Raw genomic sequence first — 12,845 nt, forward strand, 5'->3', positions numbered from 1 at the left:
CCTCCCCTCTGCTCTCCTGGCCCTGAAAACAAAGTTCTGTCTTTCTTTAGCATCTGTTAATATCTATAAGCTTTGAAGTGTGGTCTTTTCTGAATTTGATGCGGTGTTATCCAGGGATATTCTTAGCCTTTCACTCAGCTAAAGTGAGTGAGAGCCTACCTATGGACTGCCCCAGGGAATATTTTGTGGCTCCTGATGCCACCTCTGTCAGCCTGTTTGCTTTCATACTGTAGTGATGAAGAAGCAGTGCTCATAATCCAGTGCCATCATTAGTCTTCAGAGTTAACACCTCATATGAAGATGAAGTTTGACAGCCATCTGGAAGGTGTCACCCATACCTACGTAGAGCGATTGGTTAAATATTCAGGCAGCATGTGTATTCTTGTGGGTACTAATTTTAGACCCATATTTGGGTAGACAGCAAGGACACTTTGTGCAAGACATTTGAGAGCCTGGTAGAAGGTGTTCCCAGGGCAACAGGAGGGTTTCCCTGTGGAAAATCTGAAAAAGAACGAAGGCCTTTGTATTGTTTATCAAGCTGCTGTGTGGTGGTGACAGGTAAAATGACAAGACATATTGAGCAAAAAGGCATTTATTTATATCTGGGACCTTTTAATAAATCAAAAGTAAAAAGAAGAACCAGTGTAGCAGACCCACTGGCAGTTGCTAACACTTGTTCAATGATCCTTTCCTTCTGAAACACAGAAATGGAAAGTAACTGTTGCCAGGAGTCATAAAATGAAGGAATGACTGAGAAGATAGATATATTATCATCTCAGTATTGGTGAAATTCAGCTTCATAAACAGAGGTTAATCTGCTAAAACCTTCTGTGCTCTCACTGGAGGAAACCCCTACTTATTTCAAATTTTGTTTGAAGATCTAAAATAATTCTTCTTGTCTTCGGAATAAATCAACATCTCTAGGAGCACTAATGTTGATGTTTTTTTGCCTCATCCTTGCCTACATGGATTTTATTTTATTCATTTATTTTCACGGGTTGTCATTTATTATGGACTCTTCTCATCCCTGCGATGTAATTTCTCTTCTGGACTTCTAGGCATTTTCATCACAGTTCACTACATATTTCACCCACGTTTCTACAGAAAGTCATTACATAGCACAGGCTGCTGCCAACAAGAATATTTAGAATACACTCTGCCTTTGTCCTCCAGTGCTACATCACTCACCTTTGTTGGGTGAATAATATAGCTCTTCTGAGCAAGAAGGACATGGGTCTGATGTTACTAGAAGGTGACCTCAGCCAGTACGTGGCTGGAACTGGTACTGCTCCTTTCCCCTTCCTCTCTAGATGGTTGATCAAATGGTAGGAAAATACTTGTCAGTTCAAACTAGCATTAAAAAACACAATAAAAAAATCCCAAACTTGAAAAAAATATTTAGAAAAATAGAAAAAAGATGTTTCCTATAAGACAAGTGCTGGTCGACATCAGGCTCAGCAGGAGCCAGCAGTGTGTCATGGCAGCCACGAGGCAAACCGCATCCTGGGGTGCATCAAACACAGCTGGTGACAAGAGGTGATCATCCTGCTGCGTTCAGTGTTGGTGCGGCCTCACCTTGAGCACTGCGTGCAGTTCTGGGCCCCACAATTTAAGAAGGATCTGATATGCTGACCCCGATATACCGACCGGACCCATCCCGCAGGGAAGTCTGCTAACTCCCTGGGGCCTGAGTTAGGGATGTTGTGAAGAAACTCCCTGGTCTGGTGCGGCCTTCTGATTATTACCCCCTCTTGGTAATGCAGGTTGGTGGGGACGAGACAGCAGAGAGAAGTCCCAAGGCCATCAAAAGGGACTTCAGGGCACTGGGGCGACTGGTTGAGGAATCAGGGGCGCAGGTGGTGTTTTCCTCCATCCCATCAGTGTCAGGGAACAGCACTGAAAGGGGCAGGAAAACTCACCTGGTTAACAGGTGGCTCAGGGACTGGTGCCATCAGTCAAATTTTGGCTTCTTTGATCATGGGGAGGTGTACACAGCACCGGGCCTGCTGGCGACAGGTGGAACTCAGCTATCTCAAAGGGAAAAAAGGATTCTTGGCCACGAGCTGGTGGGGCTCATTGAGAGGGCTTTAAACTAGGTTCGAAGGGGGTAGGGGACATCGCCCAGCTCACTAGGGATGAGCCCAGGCGTGGTGTGCCAGGGTCAGGGGTGAGATTGACAGCCCAGCTCAAGTGTGTCTACACCTACACATGTAGCATGGGCAATAAACAGGAGGAGCTGGAAGCTATTATACAACAGGACGGCTACGACTTGGTCGCCATCACAGAAACGTGGTGGGACAACTCACATGAATGGCATGCTGTCGTGGATGGCCACAGACTCTTTAGGAAAGACAGGCCAACAAGGAGAGGTGGTGGAGTTCCTCTATATGTGAGGGAGCAACTGGAATGCATTGAGCTTGGCCTGGGGGCAAATGTGGAATGAGTTGAGAGCTTGTGGGTTAGAATTAAGGGACAGGCTCATTTGGGTGACATCATGGTAGCTGTGTACTACAGGCCGCCTGACCAGGAGGAGGAGGTTGATGAGGCCTTCTACAGGCAGCTGCAAGCAGCCTCACAATCACAGGCCCTGGTTCTCATGGGGGACTTCAACCACCCTGACATCAGCTGTGAAGACCATACAGCTAGGCAGGCGCAATCCAGGAGGTTCCTACAGAGCATTGATGATAACTTTCTGATGCAAGTGGTGGAGGAACCAACAAGGAAAGGCGCTCTGCTGGACCTTGTATTAACAAACAGGGAGGGACTGGTGGAGGATGTGAAGGTCGGAGGTAGACTCGGCTGCAGTGACCATGAAATGGTGGAGTTCAGGATCCTGCGTGGAGGAAGCAGGGCGATAAGCAGGATCAAAACCTTGGATCTCAGGAGGGCTGACTTTGGCCTCTTCAAAGAGCTACTGGGAGAAGTCCCATCGGCCAGGGCTCTCGAAGGCAGGGGGGTCCATGAGTGCTGGTCGCTCTTGAAACGACACTTCCTCCATGCTCAGAAGCGGTGCATCCCCCTGAGAAAGAAATCGAGCAAAGGAGGCAGGAGACCTGCATGGTTGAACAAGGAGCTTCTAGGGGAGATCAGGTGGAAGAGAAAGGTCCATGGAATGTGGAAAGAGGGGCAGGCCACTTGGGAAGAGTACAGGAATGTGGTCAGAGCGTGCAGGGATGCGACAAGGAAGGCCAAAGCCCAACTGGAATTGAAGCTGGCAAGGCATGTCAAAAACAACAAGAAGGGCTTCTTCAACTACATCAGCAGCAAAAGGAAGGCTAGGGACAATGTGGGGCCACTGCTGAATGAGGCGGGTGTCCTGGTGACGGAGGATGCGGAGAAGGCAGAGCTACTGAATGCCTTCTTTGCTTCAGTCTTCAGTGCCAAGGCAGGCCCTCAGGAATCCCAGGCCCCGGAGGTAAGAGAGGAAGCCTACAGAGAGGATGACTTTCCCTTGGTCGAGGAGGACTGTGTGAGGGATCGCTTAAGCGATCTGGACGTCCACAAATCCATGGGCCCCGATGGAATGCACCCACGAGTGCTGAGGGAGCTGGCGGATGTCATTGCTGAGCCACTCTCCATCATCTTTGAGAGGTCCTGGAGGACGGGAGAGGTGCCCAAGGACTGGAGAAAGGCCAATGTCACTCCAATCTTCAAAAAGGGCAAGAAGGAGGACCCAGGGAACTACAGGCCGGTCAGCCTCACCTCCATCCCGGGAAAGGTGATGGGGCAGCTTATCCTGGAGGTCATCAACAAGCAAGTGGAGGAAAAGAAGGTTATCAGGAGTAGTCAGCATGGATTCACCAAGGGGAAATCATGCCTGACCAATCCGATAGCTTTCTATGATGGCATGACTGGCTGCGTAGATGAAGGGAGAGCCGTGGATGTTGTCTACCTCGACTTCAGCAAGGCTTTCGACACAGTCTCCCATAATACCCTCCTAGGGAAGCTCAGGAAGTATGGGCTGGATGAGTGGTCGGTGAAGTGGATTGAGAACTGGCTGAATGGCAGAACTCAGAGGGTTGTCGTCAGCGGCGCTCAGTCTAGTTGGAGGCTGGTAACTAGTGGTGTCCTATAGGGGTCAGTACTGGGCCCAGTCTTGTTTAACTTCTTGATCAACGACCTGGATGAAGAGTTAGAATGTACCCTCAGCAAGTTTGCAGATGGCACAAAGCTGGGAGGAGTGGTAGATACACCAAAAGGCTGTGCTGCCATTCAGCGTGACCTGGACAGGCTGGAAAGTTGGGCAGAGAGGAACCTGATGAGGTTCAACAAAGGCAAGTGCAGGGTCCTGCACCTGGGGAGGAACAACCCCATGCATCAGTACAGGTTTGGGGTGGACCTGCTGGAGAGCAGCTCTGCGGAGAGGGACCTGGGTGTCCTGGTGGACAACAGGTTGACCATGAGCCAGCAGTGTGCCCTGGCTGCCAAGAAGGCCAGTGGCATCCTGGGGTGCATTAGAAGGAGTGTGGCCAGCAGGTGGAGGGAGGTTCTCCTTCCCCTCTACACTGCCCTGGTGAGGCCTCACCTGGAGTACTGTGTCCAGTTCTGGGCTCCCCAGTTCAAGAAAGATGAAGAGCTACTGGAGAGAGTCCAGTGGAGGGCTATGAGTATGGTGAGGGGACTGGAACATCTCCCCTACGAGGAGAGGCCGAGGCAGCTGGGCTTGTTCAGCCTGAAGAAGAGAAGGCTGCGAGGGGACCTTATAAATGCCTACAAATATCTGAAGGGTGGGTGTCAGGAGGATGGGGCCAAGCTCTTTTCAGTGGTGCCCAGCTACAGGACAAGGGGCAACGGGCACAAAGTGAAGCACAGGAAGTTCTGTCTGAACATGAGGAAGAATTTCTTCCCTCTGAGGGTGACGGAGCCCTGGAACAGGCTGCCCAGGGAGGTTGTGGAGTCTCCTTCTCTGGAGATATTTAAGCCTCGCCTGGACAAGGCCTACTGTAGGTAACCCTGCTTTGGCAGGAGGGTTGGACTAGATGACCCACAGAGGTCCCTTCCAACCCCGAACATTCTGTGATTCTGTGATTCTGTGAAGGTCTTTGCATGCGTCCAGAGGAAGGCAACAAAGCTCGTGACAGGGCTGGAAGGCATGTCCTGTGAGGAGCAGCTGAGGACTTTGGGCTTGTCCACTTTGGAGAAGAGGAGACTGAGGGGCAACCTTATGGCTCTCTACAGCTCCCTGAGGAGGGGACATGGAGAGGGAGGTGCTGATCTCTTCTCCCTGGTACCCAGTGACAGGACACGTGGGAATGGTTCAAAGCTGCATCAGGGGAGGTTTAGACTGGACATTAGGAAGCATTTCTTTACCGAGAGGGTGGGCAAACCCTGGCATAGGCTTCCTAGAGACGTGGTCAATACCCCAAGCCTGTCAGTGTTTAGGAGGCATTTGGACAATGCCCTTCACAACATGCTTTAACTTGGTCAGCCCTGAAGTTGTCAGGCATGTTGGACTAGATGATCGTTATAGGTCCCTTCCAACTGAAATAGTCTGTTCTGTTCTGTTCTAAGTGCAAGTGCATTGGGCATCTCCGTAACTGCATGGTTGGGTTCCGTGCTGCCTCCTGCCCGGAGCAGAGCTGGATGGGGGCTGTCGGGAGCCGGGGCCTGACTCCCTGGGGAAAGGCAGCATCCCTTCTAGCTTTGCGGGCTTTTCTGTCTTACACCAGGGGTGGTAGTCCCTTAGGGCAGAAGTTACATCATTTTCCTCTTGCTGCTACCCCTCATAAAAGTAATTTAGTAAGTTTGCCAGTATAGTTCAGTATAAGATGTGTTGTGCTGTGAGATGTCTAGTGAATTCTGAGCTGGGGCTGTTGATATCATTAGACATCAGAAGCTCTATCAGGCCGTCAAATACATCCCTTCTGCTGGTGTCTCCGGAGCACAGGGCCATCATTTTCATGGCTGCTCTTCAAAGAAATGGAATAGACTTACCAGTTAACTTTTAAACCAAAGGTCTTGTCTGAATCCAGTGTCATAAAGGGATTAATTGCTGGTATAATCTAAAAAGCCAGGTTTGATGCATAACTTGCAAGAGTGAGGCTGAGGAACAGTGCAGATAAATTACATCTGAACTTTATGTACCCATTAAGAAGGATTCCCAGTAGGACTGGCGAGGAGGATCCATTCTTGGCAGCCTGAGCTCTGCAGAGTGGCTGAGCACAGAGCCTGCACCTTCCTTAGCAGTGCTGAAAATCTGCCTGAAATACCTTTCTGCCTATGCCAGCATCTTTAAAACTTCCCTAAGACTTCAGGCTCTCATAGAAACTTTCAGTGCAATCTGATACTTAAAAAAACCCAAAAGACAAAAAGACACTCACATCCCTTATTAGCATAGATTTTACAGCACCTCTTTCCTCAATGATTAACTGATAATGTTGTTCTACGTAGAATCAAGCACATCTGAGACTAAGTTTATGTTTTACAAAAGTCATTGTGGTTTTGGTGTTCATGTCGGGAGGAGAATGGATTTCTAAATCACTGTTGGCAAAAATGAGGTGGGTGGAAGTCCTTCATGGCAGGAACTATGCGGGTATGGGATTGGTACTTGGATGGAGTAGTGGATGATAACACTTGTCTTGTCGTCTCTTGGGACCAGTTAGGAAAACCAGCTGATGTTTTCTTACACCAGTAGGTGAAGTTGCCAAACCCTGCCTTCCTCCGTGATAAAAGAGGATATACTGGTTGTCTAAGAGCTTCTACAATGTGAGCTTTTGACTGCTTGTTATCCAGGATTTTGGCATTGTGCAATGAGTGATCTCATTATTCAATTTACTGTCTATTTTCCGAACTTGAATGGATTTATTTTAAATTGCCACTGAGGTTTTTTCTTTAGCAAGGGCACTGGCAGGAGCCTGAGAAGAGAAGCCACTTCCTCTTGTGCAATTCATTGTCAGTGGTGATATCCTTCTCTACCAAGGTTTGTACAAGTTTGCATCACCAGCAGAAATCGATGGTGTTTCTTCTGTCACTCTGCCAGCTTCAGTCCAAGTGAAGAATTGGCTATGACATTAGGAAACTTAAGAAGAGCCATCTTTTTACCTTCCCCTCGAATTTCTTGGAACAAAGGATTGAGATGTTGAATAGGGTTCAAGAAACGATGCCGAGCTCATGTTTCTAGTTTTGTTTTACGCACAACTTTAATTTTTCCAAGGGTGGAGCATTTGTTATATGCTGAACACATTTCTGTAGTGCAGCCAGATCAAAACAAATGCGTCATTTCATTGGTCCTATTCCTGAGATCCTCTCCTTTCTGTTTTTCTGCAGGAGTTATCTACACAGCAGATATTCTTGACCGGGAGACGACCAGATCCTACTGGTTGACAGTCTATGCAACTGATCATGGTGTCATCCCACTCTACACTACTATCGAAGTCTACATCGAAGTGGAGGACGTGAATGACAATGCCCCCCTCACCTCTGAACCTATCTATTACCCAGCCGTCATGGAAAATTCCCCAAAGGATGTTTCTGTCATTCAGATCCAAGCCGAGGACCCCGACTCCAGCACTAATGAGAAACTGACTTACCGGATTACGAGTGGAAATCCCCAGAACTTCTTTGTAATCAATCCCAAAACAGGTAACGAAATCCTGATGCCTTACGGTGGTGGGAAAATGCAATTTAAATATTTATCAGCTTGCTCCCCTTCAGGATCCACTGTTGAAGCATTGCTTTCCAAACCGCTGTTTTCTGATTAGTGATGTGTCTAAAGCATCCTCTTTTGCATCCGTACATGAGCACTGTGGCAGATGATGTGCTGCTGCAGCAATTGCTCTTCTGTAGGTCACCGAATAGCTTCTGGCTCTTGCCTCATCCCTGTCTATATCAGGACAAGACTTTGCTATGCTGGGTCTGCTGAGCAATGCTAGGGAGCAGATTCAAGCTGTTGCGATTTACAGAGCGGTATATTGTCCTTTGTAAGCCAGCATGTCTCTGCTGAAGCCAGTGCATGACAGTTGTCCAGCACATGTAATTAGGCTCCACATTACAGTAGTTGGATGTAATTCTACAGCTTGTTTTATACAAAAAGACACTTTAGAAGACCTAAAAGTCCCCCTGGCCTTTAAAAAAAAAATCTATGTGTTTGCATTGATTTGTAACCGCTGGGGATGTAGCCTGTGGGTGCAGTGTCGCAGATATGGTGGCTGTTTTAAGCTAAAATGCTGTTGTTAGCTGGCTGTGGAGCATTGTGTAGAGTGGCTTGTCACGTCTCTGTGCCCTCAGTGCCTTTGCTGAAGCAGGCGTGGGTGCCTGGTTGATGAAGAAATTACCCCACGTGATGTAGCCTGAGGTGATGGATGCTCTGCTGGGTGGCCACAGGTGGTCCTCACTCTGGCATGTACCTGGCCATCCCTTGCTCTTTATCTGACATGGTCTGGAGCAAGAGGGTCCAGGGGGCTCTTTCACAGCAATAATCTGATCTTTATGAAAGTAGTTCAGAGGATTCATGCAGCTCTCATGCTGGTTGTAATGCTTGTTTTGTTCTGCGGTTTTAATTTTTTTAAAAGAAGTTTGTTTATGTCTGCTGCAAATTTCTAAACAGCTGGAAAACCAGAAGGAACAGACCTGAGAGGGAACATTTTTAATATTGTGTAGGAAAATGACATTCACTAAATAGGGTTTCAACATTTGGCTGGGCAATCCTATTGCAATGTGTAGCATAAGAAGGGGTCAGGATATTTTCAGGCATAAGCCCAGGTGAAGAATCACGGAGCATGTATAATCGCTGTGTTCAATCTGCCGAGCCCTAAGGCACATATCTCACTTATTTTTAACACTTGAAATGGCCAAAGATGGCTCTTCCATCTGCACTCCTTCTCCCCCTCCCCACCCCATAAATCCCATCTGGGCAAAGCAGCAGAGTTAGGACTCTGCAGTGTTTAATGCTTGTGCTTCCTTCCCGTCGGCTGAGCAACCTGCTCAGCACAGCTCCGCTTATCCGCGCCTCAGCCGGGGTGGGCCCGTGCCGAGGACCGGAGCCGGCACCCTGGCCTGGTAGCACACCCTGTGGGGTGGCCCTTCATCCCACTGGAGCAGCAGGCAGGGATGGTTTTCCCTAACAAGGAGGTCTCCATTCTCACCGTTAACGCTGAAGACAGCTCATCTTCATTTTGCGCTGTGTAAATTGCTGTCTGAGAATTTAAAGGCTTCAGGATGAGTAATGGTGGTGCTTGGGCAACCCCCAAAGGGCCCCCGCTGTGTTCAGTGAGCGTCCTGGCTGGTGGCTGGCTGGGATTTGTCATGGAGGGGATAAACCATCCCCTTCTGTCCACCTTGGTGCCAAGCGCAGAGTGGCAAAAGCTGGGCAAGGCGGCCACTCTTCATTTGTTTTGGCCTTTGAAAATCATGGGGTGATGGCGTGTGTGTGCATGGAGGTGCCCTGTCCCAAATGGTGGGTTGTTGTTTTGAACACAAGGAACACTGGAACAGGTTGCCCGGAGAAGTAGTGAAGGCCCCATCCCTGGAAACATTCAAGGCCAGGTTGGGCAGTGCTCTGAGCAACCTGGTCTAGTTGAAGATGTCCCTGCTCACTGCAGGACAGATGGGCTAGATGGCCTCTAAAAGCCCCTGCCAACCCAAAGGATTCTATGATTCTGTGATTGATTCTATGATTTCATCCTCCCCTGGGGAGTACCGATGTGTGGCAAGCTCTGCCTGCCCAGCCTCGGCATTGGGAGGCTTTCTCCCGATGGGATGCTGATGTCTGAGGAATAAAATCATGATGGGTTTTCCTAGAGATTGCCCCTGTGGTCTCTGACCAGGCTCCTTTCGGCCATCTCCCTGCAGTGCACTGGTTTCTCTAAGACAGCAATTTACAGCGAAAATACAGGCGACTTCTGCACACACGGAAGAGGTTCGTAGCGTGCCGGCCCCGTGTGCTGGCTGGGATTCAGCGCAGCCATAACTCACGTAGCGCCTTGCACAGCAGCCCTAAGTGCGGCGGTGTGCTGTGTAATCAAGATGAAAAGGTTTTTTTGTGAACCCAAATATGCGGTGATTGCCGTGTACGTCGGTTGAGCGAGCATGCTCCTGCCGTCAGGGGAGAGCAGTCATTTGTGAGAAAGGGGATCTTTTATTTTCTGTGTCACTTTGGAAGTTTAAACAGTGCCAACAAACTGACATCTCGCTCCTGTGAGTAATCAGGTGCTGAGAGGCAACGCGAAGGCAGCATCCCACGTTTTTTACATCTTTTCTCAGGAAGCAGCAGAAGTTGGCCTCGACTAGAGACAGGGAGTTGGCTGGAGTGCATGGATGCTTCTGGGGTACTGAGAAGTTTCTCCCACGCCCGACTGATTGGGCTTTGTTAATGTGCTCAGGGTTAAACCTCTCGCTGGATTTTCAGCCAGAAGTGAATATCCCATAATCCCAAATTATTCAGAGGCTCAGGAAGACAGGTGGGAGAAAAGAGTTGAGTTTGGCTTCCTCTGCTGCGAAGAAGCGTGGATCATGGTTCACAGATCACTTCCTGAGATTACCTGGCTGTACTGCAGCAACAAATCTCCCACCATTGCGGGAGAATGAGGCATTCCTAGGTTTGGCCTCCTGTGTCATCTTTCTGGTTTTTAGGACCTGGTGCTTTGTACTGGCAGAGTTGGGTTTGTTACGAAGTGCAGGGGGTGCATGTGGGATGTCGTAGCTTGTCTGGTGAGTGGGTGGGTGGGTGGCATTTCGGGTATTTTTTTCCGTGCCTCCAGAAAATGTGGTTATCTGCAGCATCAACGAGGTAGGTAATCCCATCTTCTTTCTGGATGGCCCTTGCCATCATGAAGAGGAATCTCCCAGGTGTTACTGCACCCTGCTTGGGGCATGTCCTTCTCTTCCTTTGCACGGTGTTGTGTTCCTCAGTGATCGTTGGAGCTCAGCAATGTTTGTCTTCCTCGGGAGCTTGCTTTCAGCTGACTTATAGCTCGTGCAAGTCATGCAGAGTTCGGGAGGCACGTGTACCTCTGCGTGTGTTGCCATCTGGTTAAGGCACCAAGCAGCCACATAGGGAGTCCAGGTTTCGTTCCCAGTTCTGATACAGGACAATAGCTGCACTCACATCTCACAGTCTTAATTTATCATCTGGATAGTGGAAGGAAAGATATTCTTTATCTGCCATGTCTGTAGGTAGAAGAAACCTTTTGGTAGACAACTTGTCACTTCCTACATTTTTATAGACTGGCATAGCTCTGGATGGCTATTTTAGATACTGTCAAATGGCAAATACATCACATGTGTTTGGATCTGTCTGAAGGCAGTCTTCAGACCTTTCAGGATTGCCACCAGCAATTTGCTCTGTGGGTTTTGGAGAGAGGAAGAGTGGCTGCTGCAGGAGCCAAGAGCTGCTAAAAAGCTGCTGAGAGGCAGACTTTGGCACCGAAGTCACCCTGGGTAGCTCGTGCTCTCGCCGGGGGCTGGCTCTGCTGCGGGCGTACGAATAAATGTGGCTGGTGGGGGCTCTCTCTTTGGGCGCGGGGTTTATATAGCTGCTCTGGGGGAGGGAACACAGGAACATGAGCAGCCCTCCCGTGTGCATCTGGCCGGGTAGGGAAAGGCAGCGTGGGCAACCTCCCACAAAGGTCTTCGTTTTCTCACCTTGTTTAATTTTCCTAAAATACAGCTGAGCATCAGTTTGCACCTCGGCCCGCGCTTTTATCTCGTGAGCTGATGCTCATAGGTACAAGCACTAAGTGAATAATGTAGCGCATGAGTACGTGTGAAACCATAAAACATTCACGCTGGAGAACAAGGCAGCCTTGTTCTGAGAACTGGTGGAGACTGCTGCCTAAGTTTAGCAGGTCCAAGAGAGCAAATGGGGATTTTTCTTTATAGCAGGCAAGAGGTACTGCAAGACAGAGTTTTGGGGGGTGGGTGGGTAACGTTTTTCAAACAGCTGAAGTGACTCTTCAGGTTACGTGACCACAGGGCAGAGCATGCCCGGCACGATGGCTTCCCAGTAGTGTCCTCACCCGGCAGCGATGGAGGCATTCCCAGTGCTCGGCTCCTCCAGCAGCCACAGGTCAGCCCAAAACCTGGGGCGGGAGAGCCTGGGGGCTTCCCTCTTAGCCTGGCTTTGGTGCTGGGCAGGGCGCAGGGGTGCTTTGGCTGAGCAAAGGGTCGCAGGGCTTTGCTCCTTGGTGGGTGGTGTAAGATGGAGCCAAAGAGGAGGAGGAGGAGGAAGGCAGAGCTACTGGCAGAGCAGCTGGGCTGGCCGGCTCCTAGCTGAGCCCATGGGAGTGTCACGGCTGCCCCGAGCCGAGTGAGTTATTTTGGGGTGAGAGGCATGTTGAAGAAGGTAAATAAAACAGATGATGGAGTTAATAAAAAAAAAAATTGATTGATTAGGGCTGTAAATTCTTACTTTTATTTCATGTATATGGGTGTTAATTTCACAGCACAGCACAGGGGTAATTTACTGCGTTGATTTATTACTTTACTGTGCTCTGAGGAAAATAGTGAATTTTAATTCAAACCAGTACATTGTTTTGTTTAGTGTTACACATAATTTGGACAAACCCAACAAACTTCTTTTCAGTCCTACGTAGATTAGTTTAAGAGATACTTTAACTAACATGCCGACACACTAAATTTCACTCTCTTGCACATCGATATTAATGAATTTACTCTAAAATTCTGCTGGTGTGTCTGAAATATTCAGTTACACCTTGCTTAGTCTCTTGCTGCCACTGTTTAAACAGGGCAGACACCTGGCACTCCAAAAATAGTATTTGCTGCAGTATTTAAGGCAGGATGCAGTAGTGGGTTTAGAAATAGTGTATGTAGGTCAATACGTCTTTCCAGAGCAGCAATTCTGCTTCTGGAAGTCATCTCTGAACTGTCACATCTGCATCGAGATTTGG

General features: G+C 48.8%; 1 protein-coding gene across 8 annotated transcripts in view; it reads left to right on the top strand.

The window, feature by feature from the left end:
• The window catches only part of FAT3 (FAT atypical cadherin 3), a 439,942-nt gene that overhangs the window by 195,598 nt on the left and 231,499 nt on the right, over positions 1 to 12,845 (top strand). For all 8 annotated transcript variants that reach the window (XM_075417267.1, XM_075417266.1, XM_075417271.1 and 5 more), the window contains exon 3: positions 7,267 to 7,581. In XM_075417267.1, the coding sequence (XP_075273382.1) occupies positions 7,267 to 7,581 (315 nt within the window). The remainder of the gene's footprint in view (positions 1 to 7,266; positions 7,582 to 12,845) is intronic.

Source organism: Opisthocomus hoazin, chromosome 1 (assembly GCF_030867145.1).
Source record: "Opisthocomus hoazin isolate bOpiHoa1 chromosome 1, bOpiHoa1.hap1, whole genome shotgun sequence".
NCBI classification, from domain to species: domain Eukaryota; kingdom Metazoa; phylum Chordata; class Aves; order Opisthocomiformes; family Opisthocomidae; genus Opisthocomus; species Opisthocomus hoazin.